We start from the raw sequence: 14,168 nt of genomic DNA on the forward strand, positions 1-14,168 counted from the left end.
GTCCTTGGGGGACAGGGCCAGTGGACAAGTAGATGTGACGTGAAGAACAAGAGAAAAGGGTGATGTGTCACTGAGGGCCAGTATGTGAGAGGCTGCTGAGGGGCACCATTTGAAGGACGGATAGGAGGGCAGCCCAGACGGGGTGATGACACTGTCCTAAGCCCCAGAGAGCGGGCATGCAGTCTAGGCTCGAGGGTGGGGAGAGAGAGGCCCGGGGCGTGTGACCTCGATGCATGGCTCTTAAGCTGAAGAAGAGCAGTGGAGAGTCGGGTGTGAGCAAGCGTAACAGTCCAGTTAGTGGGTGGCTGTCATTGTAGGGTGCTCAGATCTAATCTAGGGTCTCAGGAGAGATGCCTGAGGGTCAGGAGGCCTCAGTAGAATAGGGGGTAGGGGTGTGGAAAGCAACTCTGAGTTAAATACAGGAGAAGAAAGAAGGAGGAGTAAGAAGACCAGGAGGGAGGGCTGGGAGATGAGCACTCACCTTGGCCTGCATGAGGAATGGGTGTCTTGAGGAGAGTTGAAGGGAGGATGAAGTAGGTTGTGGCCCTGTTAGGTTTGGGGTGATGGTAAAGTCACCTACATGAGACAATGACATCCTCAAGCCCTATATAGTGAGGTCATGAAGGGGCCTGGAGGTGGGGTGGCCTAGGAGCTGCTGTGTGAGGCGAGGAGGCCGAGGCGGCCTGGAACCCGCTCAGAGAGGCAGGAAAGAGCTCTCAGGAGGCTCGGCAGCTAGGAGAGGAGAGGTGCTCAGAGCCAGGAGGTAAGGGAGAAACAGAAGCTGTGGCCAGGTGGGCGCACAGTGAAGCGCACCAGCTCGCCTTAGCCAGGGAGAAGAGGGACCAGAGCAAGGGGTGGCTGACAGAGTGGGCAGGAGCCAGAGTGGGTGTGCCCAGTGTGTTGGCTATGCCAATTGGTCGCAGACTTCGCTCAATCAATTGCATCATTGCTTTAGGTTGTGATGGAAGTCAGCATGTGTGAGGAGCCCATGACAAGGGAGTTGTGAGGATGTGGCATTAAGCCTTGGCCCATTGTGATGAGTGTGCACACTGTTGATGGCGCTGTCCTCTTGCTTTCTGGGCTGGGGTTCTGAGCAGCTCCTGTGCATGGCTGAGGCTGCTGTGCAGGGTGCTGGTGCCCCCTTGTGGACAGAATCGGGCAACAACTCAGCAGTTCATTAACTGTATAGACCATGGTTTCTTCACCTTGGTACAATGGATGTTTTGGGCAAAATAATTGTGTGTTGACAAACGTGGTTGTGTTTTGCAATGGACAAAATTTTAAAATGCTTCTGGCCTCTGTGCACCGATGTGAGTAGCACCCCCAGCTGTGAAAGCCAAATCAGTTCCAGATGCTCCCAGTCCCCTCTCATTTCGCCCATTTGGACTCCTGCCCCTCACAGGCCACACCTTCCTGAGGGAGATAGGGACAAACGAGGAACAATAAGGACAAATTGGGGTAAGCACCACGGAAGAAGCAATCGGGGTGTGGTGCAGATGACAGTGCAGTGGCAGCAGTGTGTGCTTTGGCTCTGGCTCTGGCACTGGGGCAGCAGGAGGAGCCGCTTCTTAAGGGCACAGGAGAGTTCTAGCAGAGGGAATGGCATGCATAAGGAGGCTGAGACAGGAAGGGGCCAGGCCCGCGACCTTGGTGCTGTGGGCGCTCAGCACTCTGGTAAGGAAGTGTGTCTGAGGACAGCGCGTCACTTGATGCAAAGCACTGGGAGGCAGGAGCCGAGCCTGCCCCTTGTGGGCCCAGTGGAGATGCTTCTGTGTGGTGGCTCCCCTCACTGCTGCCCCCCCCACAACGCCTGGCCCACACAGGCCCCTTATGCTTTCCAGGTTAGGCGGTGCTGTGCTCCTGGGCCAGGTGTTTGCTCTGGACTGTCACGACTGCCTGGGCACCTGCAGCTGGGGGTGAAGGAGCTGGGGCACTGGGGGTGGACCTGCCTGTGGCCTTACATTTCTGTCCCTCCTCAGCGCTGGCAGGACCTCAATGTGATCAGCAGCTTGCTCAAGTCCTTCTTCCGAAAGCTGCCTGAGCCCCTCTTCACTGATGGTGAGTACTGAGAGGTGGGAGGTGAGAGGAAGGGACACAATGTCCACACCACCACCCCCGCCTGCTCTCTCATCCAGATTGTTGGTTTTAGTCTTTTAGTTTAATTTAATTATTTATTTATTTTGTTTTTTCAAGGTAGGGTCTCACTAACCCAGACTGACCTGGAATTCACTATGTACTCTCAGGGTGGCCTCGAACTCATGGTGATCCTCCTACTTCTGCCTCTCGAGTGCTGGAATTAAAGGCGTGCACCACCGCGCCCGGCTCCCTGTTGTTATTTTTTAAAGTACAACAGAAATGTGTGTGTGTAAAACATTGAGCCAGTACAGCTATGCCTCAAATAGAAGCATAGATCCTGTCACTCTCCCTCCTTGCCCAAGGTCACTACTGCACTTTCTGAGCATTTGCTGTGTGCCAAGCACACTGCTTTTACAACAGCTCCCTGAGCAGGGTCACAGGGGTCTAGAGCAGTAGCTAGATGACAAGGTCCTCCTGGCTGCGGGCTTCTGGCCACAAAGCTTAGCTCTTCCTGAGTGCTCACCTGCCTGTCAACAGTGTTGAGCTGAGTGAGGCAGCCCATGCTTGTGCTCGGAGGCAGGAAAACTGACTTTGAAGCCAGCCTCAGCTACACATTGAGTTGCAAGCTGGCCTAGGCTGCGTATCGGAACCTCCTCTCACAGACAGAGCAGCAAGCTGGGGGTGGTGGCTCACGTACTCAGAAGGCTACCTCAGGAGGATTGCCATGAGTTTAAGGCCAGCCTGGGCTACAGAGTGAATTAATTCCAAGTTCTCCTTGGCCAAAGTGAGACTCAAAAAACAAAACAAAACAAAACAAAAAAAACCAACAGCAAGCAAACAGACAAAAAAAAAAAAAAAAGCCAATTATCGTCTTTCCTTCGTGACCTTCATGCATGTAAGATACCAGTATATATCTGGGGATGGAGCTGAGCAGATTCAGGGACGTGCTGGTGAGTGGTTGGAAGGAGGACCTCCGGTATCTTCAGAGCCGGTGTGAGTGGGCTGCTGGCACACTGTAGTTCTCCAGTTGGGGCTGGAGGGGTGGCTTAGCAGTTAAGGCGTTTGCCTGCAAAGCCAAAGGACCCAGGTTTGATTCCCCAGGACCCACGTAAGCCCCATGCACAAAGTGGCACAAGTGTCTGGAGTTTGTTTGCAATTGGTTGGAGGCCCTAGCGCACCCATTCTCTCTGTCTGTCTGCCTTTCTCTCTGATTCTCTCAAATAAATAAATAAAACTTAAAAAAAAACAAACAAACAATAGCAGGGCTGTAATTTCGTGGTTCGTTTGTGTCACTACAGAGAGCTTTACTTCATCCTTCCTTTAAATCAATCACATAGCATTGTATGGTCTGAGGAGCCTGTACTGGCTCTAGTCTCTCCTCTACTGCTGGCTGTTGAGATCACCTTCAGACGCCACCGTGACTTTCCTTGAATCCGTCTTTGGGTCTCTGCTCCCTAGGTAGACTCAGGTGGAGAATAGCTTGTCAGCGTCTCACTCAACAACTGTGAGGAGGCCCGAGTTTATAATTCCTCTACTAGCACAAGGGAGTGTTTCTCCCATGTCCTCTGGTTTTCATTTTCTTTTCTTTTCTTTTTTTTGGGGGAGGGGGCTTAAAAATAGTTTTACTTATTTATGAGAGAGAGATGTGTATGTATGTGTGTAAATGGGTATGGGGCACCAGGGCATCTTGCTGCTGCAAATGAAATGCAGGTGCATGCACTGCTTTGTGTGTCTGACTTTACATGGGTGCTTGGGTAATCGAGCCTGGGCCAGCAGACTTTGCAAGTGAGTGCCTTTGACCATTAGGCCATCTCCCCAGCCCCCTACCAGCCAGTTTTAGTTTGATTTTGAGAGAGTCTCACTAAGTTGCCCAGGCTAATTTTGAGTTTATAATATTATTACTACCTCTGCCTCGCAAGGAGTTGGAATCATAGGCCTGCACCACCATGCTAGGCTTGTTTTTTTTCTTGTGGTGTGGGGGGTCACACCCAGGACTTCTGTGTGTGCTAAGCAAGTACTCTACCACTGGGCTGCAGCCACAGACTTGTTATTAATATTTTAAACTTTTTAAATTTTATAAATATTTTATTTATTTGTTTATGAGAGAATGAGAGCACCAGGGCCTTCTGCCGTTGCAAACGAACTCCAGAAGCATGTACCATCTTGTGCATCTGGCTTACATAGGTCCTGGGGAATTGAGCCTGGGTTCTTTGGCTTTGCAGGCAAATGCCTTTATGGCTAAGCCATCTCTCCAGCCCTATTTTAAACTTTTGTTGATCAATAGAGGAAACACATTTCATTATTGTTGTCATTTCTTTCCCCTCATTACTAGGGAGATTAAGTCTTTTTTCATTAGTTTATTGACTTTTTCCAAAAATAAGCAACTGCTTATTTTTCTGTTGGGTCATCTTTTTTGCTATAGAGTTGTGAGAATATTTTTTTTTCCCCCTGAGGTAGGGTTTCACTCTAGCTCAGACCAACCTAGAATTCACTATATAGTCTCAGGATGGTCTCAAACTCACAGCAATCATCCTACCTCTGCCTCTGCTGGGATTAGCAAATCCTTTGTGTAGCACAGACATTAACCCTTTGTTGGTCTACAAATATTTGCTCTGGTCTTACATTTTTGTCCTACATTCTTTTTTTTTGGACACAGGGTCTTGTTCTATAGCCCAGGGTGGCTTCAAACTCGTGGTGATCCTCCTGCCTCAGCCTCCAGGTGCTGGGATTACAGGTGTGCACTACAACAACAAGCTTTATAATCAAAGCCAATTTCTTTTCTATGCTCAAACTGTTAATCTTAAAAAAAAATTTTTTTTAACTTATTTGCAAGCGGAGAGGAGATGGGAGAGAATGGGTATGCAGAGGCTCTGGCCACTACAAATGAACTTCAGAAGCATGCACCATTTTGTGCATCTGGCTTTACATGGGTATAGGGAATTGAACTTGGGCTGGCAGGGTTTACAAGCAAGCACCTTTAACTACTGAGCTATCTTCCCAGCCTAAATTGTTAATCTTAATGGATTTGGCATAGTGATTATAAAAATATCGAGAGAGAAGCCAGGTGTGGTGGTGCACACCTTTAATACCAGCACTCAGAAGGCAGTGGTAGAAGGATCTCCAAGAGTTCAAGGCCACCCTGAGACTACCCAGTGAGTTCCAGGCCAGCCTGAACTAGAGTGAGACCCTACCTTGAAAAAAGAACAAAACAAAACCAAGAGAGGGGTTCATGTATGCCATGTGTGTGTGTTTGTGTGTGTATATACTGCAAATGAACTCCAGATGCATGTGTCACTTTGTGCACCTGGCTTTACATGGGTCCTAGGGAATTAAACTCAGGCTGGCAGCCAGTAGGCTTTACAAGCAAGTGCCTTTAACTGCTAATCCAGCTCCCCAGAAGTTTCTTTTTTTCTTTTCTTCTTTTTTTTTTTTTTCTGTGAGGCAGTATCTTATTCTACTCCAGGTTGGTCTCCAACATGAGGCAGTTTACCTGGCTCAGCCCCATGAGTGCTGGGATTATAGGCATGAGCTGACATGTCTTGCTTGCCTGTGATCTTTCATATATTGGGCTCTGTCTTAAAATTTGTATATCATGTTAGATAGAAATGGGTGTCATCCCCCCGCACATTTATCCTAGGGACACTTAAGATGCCTCCATCCTTTTCCAGAGCCTTCCTGGCCTGGTCAGCTCAGTTCTCTGTTGGCTTCAAGATCTGGGGGCAAATCCTCCTTCCCACATCATTCTCCTTTAAGCCATATTCTTGTCTGTCCTTATACAAGGCTCATGTGGATGAACTTAATGTTGTTTTGTATTTTGGGGGTGCTAAGGATGAATCCCAGGGCCTGCACATGCTACATGTAGACTGTACTGTGGAGCTCCAGCCCAGCACACAGTTTGGATCTTACTTCTTTCCACACAAATACCTCTGGGCTGCTCAGGTCAAGCTCCTGCCTGAGCCACTGCAGTGGCTTGGCCACACAAGCCCAAGCTCATGGTTTTCCAGACTGGAGCAGGCCCCCCACACCTGCTAGTGGAAAAGGGCTGCCCCTCACCTCTAAAGAGCCTTCTCTGTCTTCTAGACAAATACAACGACTTCATTGAGGCCAATCGCATTGAAGACTCGAGGGAGCGGATGAAAACATTACGGAAATTGGTGAGGACAGAGGGGTACTTTCAGGCAGGAGAAGGGAGTCTAGTGCCCATTCCCTCTGTGGCCTTGGAGCAGCCCTTTTCCAATCATGGCCTCACTTTCCCTAGCTTTGCCAAGGAAGGGAGTTGGAGGGTGGAATCCAGTTTTCTTGAAACCTCTGGAGCTGTGGGAGTCCCTTTGGGGCATGGTAGAGTCTGGGTAGGACAGACCATCACAGCCTCCCCTTGTCTGTCTAGATCCGGGATCTCCCAGGACACTACTATGAAACGCTCAAATTCCTTGTGGGCCATCTCAAGACCATTGCAGATCACTCTGAGAAAAACAAGGTATGTGGGACTGTAGGTTGGAGTCTGGGGAAGGAAACCACATACACTGTGAGCAGAGCTTCCTCAGCAGGCTTTGAGCCCCTGTAGGTCTGCCTTGCTCCAAAGGCCATTCTGTCCCCACACTGTCCATACAGGGGTCATCTAAAGGCTGAGAGCCACAGTCCCTTGTGTGGAATGAGGTGTATCCTTTGATCAGCTCAAAACCCTTGCATTACATATTTCTAGTCTAATTCCTTTCATCTTTTGTTTCTTCAGTGAGGAAAATAGGATTTCTCCCTCCCCCCCCCCATTTTTAAATTTTATTTATTTAGTTAAGAGAGGGGAAGAGAGAGAGAGAGAGAGAATGGGTGAGCCAGAATGGGCCTCTAGCCACTGCAAACAAACTCCAGATGCATGTGCTCTCTTGTGCATCCAGGATCCTTTGGCTTTGCAGGCAAACACTGCAACCACTAAGCCATCTCTCCAGCCCTCCCCCCCTTTTTAATGGTTTTTCCAAGTATGGTTTCATTAGCCCAGGCTGACCTGGAATTCACTATGTAGTGTCAGTGTTACCTCAGACTCACAGCGATCCTCCTACCTCTGCCTCCCGAGTGCTGGGATTAAAATCATGTGCCATCGCACCTGGCTAGGATTTCTCCTAATTCTAAAATACCCTTTGGACCTCTAATGTGGCTCCAATTAGGGCTACCCCATATGGTGTGTATGTTGAGCACTGCTCATGGTTGCCAGGCCTAGAAATAAGAGGCTAAGATCTGGCCTGTGCTGTACTTGCCAAGCCCCTCAGTGCCCATTTGAGCAGACGTCTGACCCCTAAGCTGGGGGACAATTGAAGTTGGTGTCAGGGACCTGGAGGAGGAGTGGAAGAAACTAGAGGTCACATTCAGAACACTGACCCTGGTCTAATGCCCTCTCCCAACCCAGATGGAACCTCGAAATCTGGCCCTGGTGTTTGGACCGACGTTGGTGAGAACATCTGAGGACAATATGACAGACATGGTGACCCACATGCCTGACCGCTACAAGATCGTGGAGACCCTGATACAGCATGTAAGTGTGTGTGTGTGTGTGTGTGTGTGTGTGTGTGTGTGTGTGTGTACACGCATGCGTGCTCGTATGGGTGCACTCTGGAAACCAGGGACCAGGCTCAGCTCCACTCCTGCTCTGCCTGGGTGCCCCTGTGTGCTTGGGGACACCATCTGCAGCAGCCAGCTGCTGTCCAGGCAGAACAGTCATGCATCTGACAATGCCCATCCTGCTGGGGAACCTGGAGGCCTTGTGCTTCCAAGATTGGCAAGAAAGCCAGGGAGAAGAGACAGGAGTGGTACTAGGGGGCCAGAGGCTAGAAATGGTGAACACACGGGGCTCTCAGCAGACTGCCCCAGGAGAGGCATCCTGCACATCTAGAAATGGTGAACATGCGAGGCTCTCAGCAGACTGCCCCAGGAGAGGCATCCTGCACATCTAGAAATGGTGAACACGCGAGGCTCTCAGCAGACTGCCCCAGGAGAGGCATCCTGCACATCTAGAAATGGTGAACACACGGGGCTCTCAGCAGACTGCCCCAGGAGAGGCATCCTGCACATCTAGAAATGGTGAACACACGGGGCTCTCAGCAGACTGCCCCAGGAGAGGCATCCTGCACATCTAGAAATGGTGAACACACGGGGCTCTCAGCAGACTGCCCCAGGAGAGGCATCCTGCACATCTAGAAATGGTGAACACACGGGGCTCTCAGCAGACTGCCCCAGGAGAGGCATCCTGCACATCTAGAAATGGTGAACATGCGAGGCTCTCAGCAGACTGCCCCAGGAGAGGCATCCTGCACATCTAGAAATGGTGAACACACGGGGCTCTCAGCAGACTGCCCCAGGAGAGGCATCCTGCACATCTAGAAATGGTGAACACACGGGGCTCTCAGCAGACTGCCCCAGGAGAGGCATCCTGCACATCTAGAAATGGTGAACATGCGAGGCTCTCAGCAGACTGCCCCAGGAGAGGCATCCTGCACATCTAGAAATGGTGAACACACGGGGCTCTCAGCAGACTGCCCCAGGAGAGGCATCCTGCACATCTAGAAATGGTGAACACACGGGGCTCTCAGCAGACTGCCCCAGGAGAGGCATCCTGCACATCTAGAAATGGTGAACACACGGGGCTCTCAGCAGACTGCCCCAGGAGAGGCATCCTGCACATCTAGAAATGGTGAACACACGGGGCTCTCAGCAGACTGCCCCAGGAGAGGCATCCTGCACATCTAGAAATGGTGAACACGCGAGGCTCTCAGCAGACTGCCCCAGGAGAGGCATCCTGCACATCTAGAAATGGTGAACACACGGGGCTCTCAGCAGACTGCCCCAGGAGAGGCATCCTGCACATCTAGAAATGGTGAACACGCGAGGCTCTCAGCAGACTGCCCCAGGAGAGGCATCCTGCACATCTAGAAATGGTGAACACGCGAGGCTCTCAGCAGACTGCCCCAGGAGAGGCATCCTGCACATCTAGGTACTTGAGCTTCAGGAGACCTGAGCTCTGGTACCATTTTCCCTCAGCCCCACAAGCCCTAGGACCAAGGGGCTCAAATGGGACAGGGCACAAGCAGTGGCTGGATCCTGCTTGGCACTGTGCTGTTGGGCTATTTTACTTCCCTTTTGACGCCACCAAGGGTGGGAACCTACAGTGGCCAGCAGAGGGCAATGAAGGCTTCCATCTTCCAAAGCCAAAGGTAGGATAGTCCCATTTCATCTTGTTGCCGCCCCAGAACGTGGGCCGCAACCCCCTGCTGCCAGGAGGATAAGCTGCAGCTGGTCAGAGGGAGAGAGCCGTGGCCGCCCTCCTCAGACACCGAGGGGAGAAAAAGCCAGATCGTAGCTCCACTTAACAGATAAGGAAACTGGGGTTCCGAGATTCGCCGAAGGTCACACCACTTATAAATGGCAGCCCCAGGATTTTAACCAAGGTGTGTCTTGTCCAAAGTCTGTGCCCCACTCTCCACTCACAGCAGGGCCAAGACTGACTGACTCCAGAGCCCCAGCTGGCAGGGGCATGGGAACAAGGCAGAATCCTCATGTGGCCTGGGAGAGTTCATCTCCTGTGAAACAGGGACCCTGGGAGCTCCAGCAGGATGTGCTGTGGGGACCAGTAGTGTGGAGAGAAAGCATCTGGCCCTGTGGAGAAGCTTCTGTAAGCCTGGGGCCTGTGATCAGCTGATGTGTCAGAAACAGCAGCCTTCAGGGAGAAAGAAGGCCCAAAGCATATCAACCTGTTCCCCAGACCTTCCTGGGCAGGCCAGGGCCACCTCTGTGAGCACCCAACCTAGTGCTGGCGTATGGTGAGCACCCCGTGTTTGTAGAGGGAGCAGTGATTCAGCGAATGAGTTAACTGCTAATTGATGATGTGTCAGGCCCGGCTTTTCCACCCGGGGATTCATTGTTGGGAAGCAACTGAGCTCATGACCTTCTATTCTTCGCCTTCTGCCCTGGATGGCTGTGAAGGGAATGGGCTCCATCTCTGCTCACACAGGATGCGGGGTCTGCCTGGTCCGGGGGGGCTCTGCAGGAGCTGCAGCACCCAAGCAGTGGTTGGGCTACAGAGAGACTAGGCTGCCCTTGTCTCGGCTCTGGCTAGACAGTGACCACAGAAGCTAGTAGATAACATCAACCCCTCCTGGTTTCCAGCCAGCAAGGCTTTTGTCTAGGGCGCCTTGTCCTCCAGAGAAGCCTGGAGCGGCAGAGCTTATCTAGAGCAGACTTCGTGTGGTCGAGGTGGGACCGAGGTTGCGGGCGAGAGGTCTGGTGCGGCGTGGGGAGGTGCGGAGCCGGCTGTCCCAGGGAAGTCCCCGAGCAGCTTCACATTAGTTGGAAAGCAAAGCCCCACTGCAGGGATTGAGTCATTTCCTCAAAAAGCACGTGACACTGTTGCTTTTGAACCTTAGCACCAATGACCTCAAGGACCAGCACGTTTGTTTTTTCTTTGTGTGCTGGGAATGGAACCCAGGGCCTTGTATACATATGTGAGGCAAGTGTTTTCCCACTGGGCTACACCACGGCCTCGACACTTCATTGCAGGGTTGTCCTTTGTGCTGTTGGATACTGTCTCTGGCCTCTACCCCTAGATGATGGCCATCTACTCGCTTGTGACAATTGAAAATGGCCTATTCTCTCTCTCTCTCTCTCCATCTCAAATAAAAATAAATTAAAAAAAATTAAAACAAGAAGAAAAGCTGGGCATGGTTGCTTACGCCTATAATACCAGCACTCGGGAGGCAGAAGTAGGAGGAGCACCATGAGTTCAAGGCCATCCTAAGAACACATAGTGAATTCCAGGTCAGTCTGGGACAGAATGAGATCCTACCTTAAAGAAACAAACAAATGGGCTGGAGAGATGGCTCAGCGGTTAAAGCACTTGCCTGTGAAGCCTATGGACCCCAGTTCGAGGCTCGATTCCCCAGGACTCACGTTAGCCAGATGCACAAGGGGGCGCACGCGTCTGGAGTTCGTTTGCAGAGGCTGGAAGCTCTGGCGCGCCCATTCTCTCTCTCTCCCTCTATCTGTCTTTCTCTCTGTGTCTGTTGCTCTCAAATAAATAAATAAATAAATTATAAAAAAAAAAGAAGAAAAGAAAGAAAAAGAAATAAAGGGCTGGAGAGATGACTTTGCAGTTAAGGCACTTGCCTATAAAATCTAAGGACCCAGGTTTGATTCTCCAGGTCCCACATAAGCCAGATGCACAAGGTGGCACATGAGTCTGAAGTTCATTTGCATTGTCTAGAGACCCTGGTGTGCCCATTCTCTCTGTATCTCTTTCTCTCTCACATAAAAATAAAATAATAAGAATATTCTTAAAAAAGAAAATGGAGGGCTGGAGAGATGGCTTAGCGGTTAAGCACTTGCCTGTGAAGCCTAAGGACCCCGGTTTGAGGCTCAATTCTCCAGGACCCACGTTAGCCAGATGCACAAGGGGGCCCATGCATCTGCAGTTCATTTGCAGTGGCTGGAAGCCCTGGCGCGCCCTTTCTCTCTATGTCTCTGTATCTGCTTCTTTCTCTCTCTGTCACTCTCAGATAAATAAATAAAAATGAACCAAAAAGAAAATGGAGTCAGGTGTGGAACACCCCTTTAATCCCAGCACTGAGGAGGCAGAGGTAGGAGGATCACCATGAGTTTGAGGCCACCCTGAGACTACATAGTGAATTCCAGGTGAGCCTGGGCTAGAGTGAGACCCTACCTCAAAAAAACAAAACAAAACAAAAAAATAGGAAAGAGAAAAAAAGAAAGAAAATGTTCCAAACCAGGCCCGTGGCCGAGGCCTATAATCCAGCTGCTCTGGAGGCTGAGTGGGCGGGGCTATAGTTCAGGCCATCTGGACTACATAGTTTCAGAACAGCCTGAGCAACATAGGGAGGCCCTGTCTCACCTCCCTCCGCTGCTCTATTTGGTAGTTCTCACTGATTTTCCACATTGTAGAACAATTTGTAATTATCGTTAGTTATGTTTATGTGCTCCTTAGAATGTCGGAGGAAAATATAAAATGGAAAGGACCAGACCTGAGATGTTTTGGTGGTGAGAACTCGATGATCATCTCAGTGAAATGAGTGGGTTTTAGTCCTTTTTTTTTTTTTTTTTTTTTTTTTTTTGCTTTCCTTTGTGTCAGTTTTGGCATTTTTCTTGAAATAGATTGTCTGTATTTTACATCATTATTATAATTCAAATGCCATTTATAGGTACAGGTGTTTCTTGTTTCTTGTATATATCTGGGTTTTCTTTTTTGTATTTTTAAATTTATATTTATTTATTTAGAGAGAGAGAATGGGCACAACAGGGGCCCTAGCCACTGCAAATGAACTCCAGACACACACGCCACCATGTGCATCTGGCTTATGTGGGACCTGGAGAATCGAATCTGGGTCCTTAGCTGCACAGGCAGGCACCTTAACTGCTAAGCCATCTCTCTAGCCACCATGTCTGGTTCTTCAAGGTAGAGTATTACTCTTGGGCTTCGAACTCATGGTGATCTTCCTACCTTGGCCTCCCAAGTGCTGGGATTAAAGACATGTACTATCAAGCCTGGCTAACTTTTATATTTTTTAACTTAAATTTTTAAAATATTTTTATTTATTTATTTGATTGGCAGTTACTTATTTTCAAGACTGGAAATATTTTCTTCCAGCTTTGCTGGCTTTTGGTATTGCTAAAAGATATGATGTTATTTTGATATGTGTTTCATTTTAGATGATAATTTTTCCTTTACAGCTTTTAATACTGTTTCTTGGGTTTTTGTTTGTTTGCTTTTTAAAAAATTTATTTATTTATTTTAGCTTATTACGATAGGGTCTTGTTTTCATCCAGGCTGACCTGAAATTCACTATGTAGTAGTATCACAGTGGCCTCGAACTCACAGTGGTCCTGTTACCTCTGCTTCCCAAGTGCTGGGATCAAAGGTATGTGCCGCCACACTTGGCTTATTTTATTTACTTATTTTGGTTTTTTGAGATAAGGTCTTGTTCTAGTCCAGGCTGACCTGGAATTCATCATGTAGTCCCCAGGTGGCCTCTAGTGGTGATTCTCCTACCTCAGCCTTCCAAGCACTATATGCAACAAATCTCTATTAAAATAGACAGGAACCAGGCATGGTGGCACATGCCTTCAATCCCAGCACTTGGAAGGCAGGGTTAGGAGGATCACTGTGAGTTCAAGGCCACCCTGAGGCTACATAGTAAATTCCAGGTCAGTCTGAGCTTACAGCAAGACCCTACCTTGAAAAAACCATCCCCTGGCTGGAGGGGTGGCTTAGCGGTTAAGGTGTCTGCCTGCAAAGCCAAAGGACCAGGTTTGATTCCCCAGGACCCACCTTAGCCAGATGTACAAGGGGGCGCATGTGTCTGGAGTTCGTTTGCAGTGGCTGGAGGCCCTGGTGCACCCATTCTTTCTCTTTCTCTCTGCCTCTTTCTCTCTCAAATAAAAATAACTAAATAAAAATATTTAAAAAGAAACATTCCCCCCCCCCCCAAAGAAAACTGACAAGACAGGGATGTCTCAGTTAAAGGTTCTTTTTGTAAAACCTGATGGTCTGGATTCAGTTCCCCAGTCTCCACATAAAGCCAGATGCACAAAGTGGCACATGCACCTGTTGTTTGTTTGCAGTGACGGGAGGCCTGTAATCTCTCTAATTCTCTCTGTATCTCTGTCTCTGTCACTCATTAAATAAATAAATAAGCAAGGCATGGTGGCACACACCTTTAATCCAGCACTTGGGAAGCTGAATAAGGAGGGTTGCTGTGAGTTCAAGGCTACCGTGAGATGATGTAGTGAATTCCAGGTCAGCCTGGGCTAAAGCAAGACCCTACCTCGAAAAACCAAATAATAAGTAAATAATTGACAGAGAAATAAGGGCATTTCAAGAGACGCATAAACTAAGGTAGTTCACAACCACCAAGACAGCACTGCAGAAGATACTTAGAGAAATATTATATAGAGAGGAGGAAGAAAGACAATCACATGAGCTCCAGACACATGTGCCACCTTGTGCATCTGGCTCTCAGTGGGCACTGGGGAATCAAACCCAGGTTGTCAGGCATTGCAAGCAAGTACCTTTAACAGCTGAGCCACCTCTCCAGCCC

The 14,168-nt window shown here is 49.3% G+C and overlaps 1 protein-coding gene across 3 annotated transcripts in view; it reads left to right on the forward strand.

The window, feature by feature from the left end:
• Arhgap23 (Rho GTPase activating protein 23) overlaps window positions 1-14,168 on the forward strand; it is a 113,909-nt gene that overhangs the window by 85,684 nt on the left and 14,057 nt on the right. For all 3 annotated transcript variants that reach the window (XM_045158827.1, XM_004655784.2, XM_045158828.1), the window contains 4 exons: window positions 1,980-2,058; window positions 6,157-6,230; window positions 6,464-6,553; window positions 7,475-7,600. In XM_045158827.1, the coding sequence (XP_045014762.1) occupies window positions 1,980-2,058; window positions 6,157-6,230; window positions 6,464-6,553; window positions 7,475-7,600 (369 nt within the window). The remainder of the gene's footprint in view (window positions 1-1,979; window positions 2,059-6,156; window positions 6,231-6,463; window positions 6,554-7,474; window positions 7,601-14,168) is intronic.

The sequence above is a fragment of the Jaculus jaculus genome, chromosome 9, assembly GCF_020740685.1.
Source record: "Jaculus jaculus isolate mJacJac1 chromosome 9, mJacJac1.mat.Y.cur, whole genome shotgun sequence".
Classification (NCBI taxonomy): Eukaryota; Metazoa; Chordata; class Mammalia; order Rodentia; family Dipodidae; genus Jaculus; species Jaculus jaculus.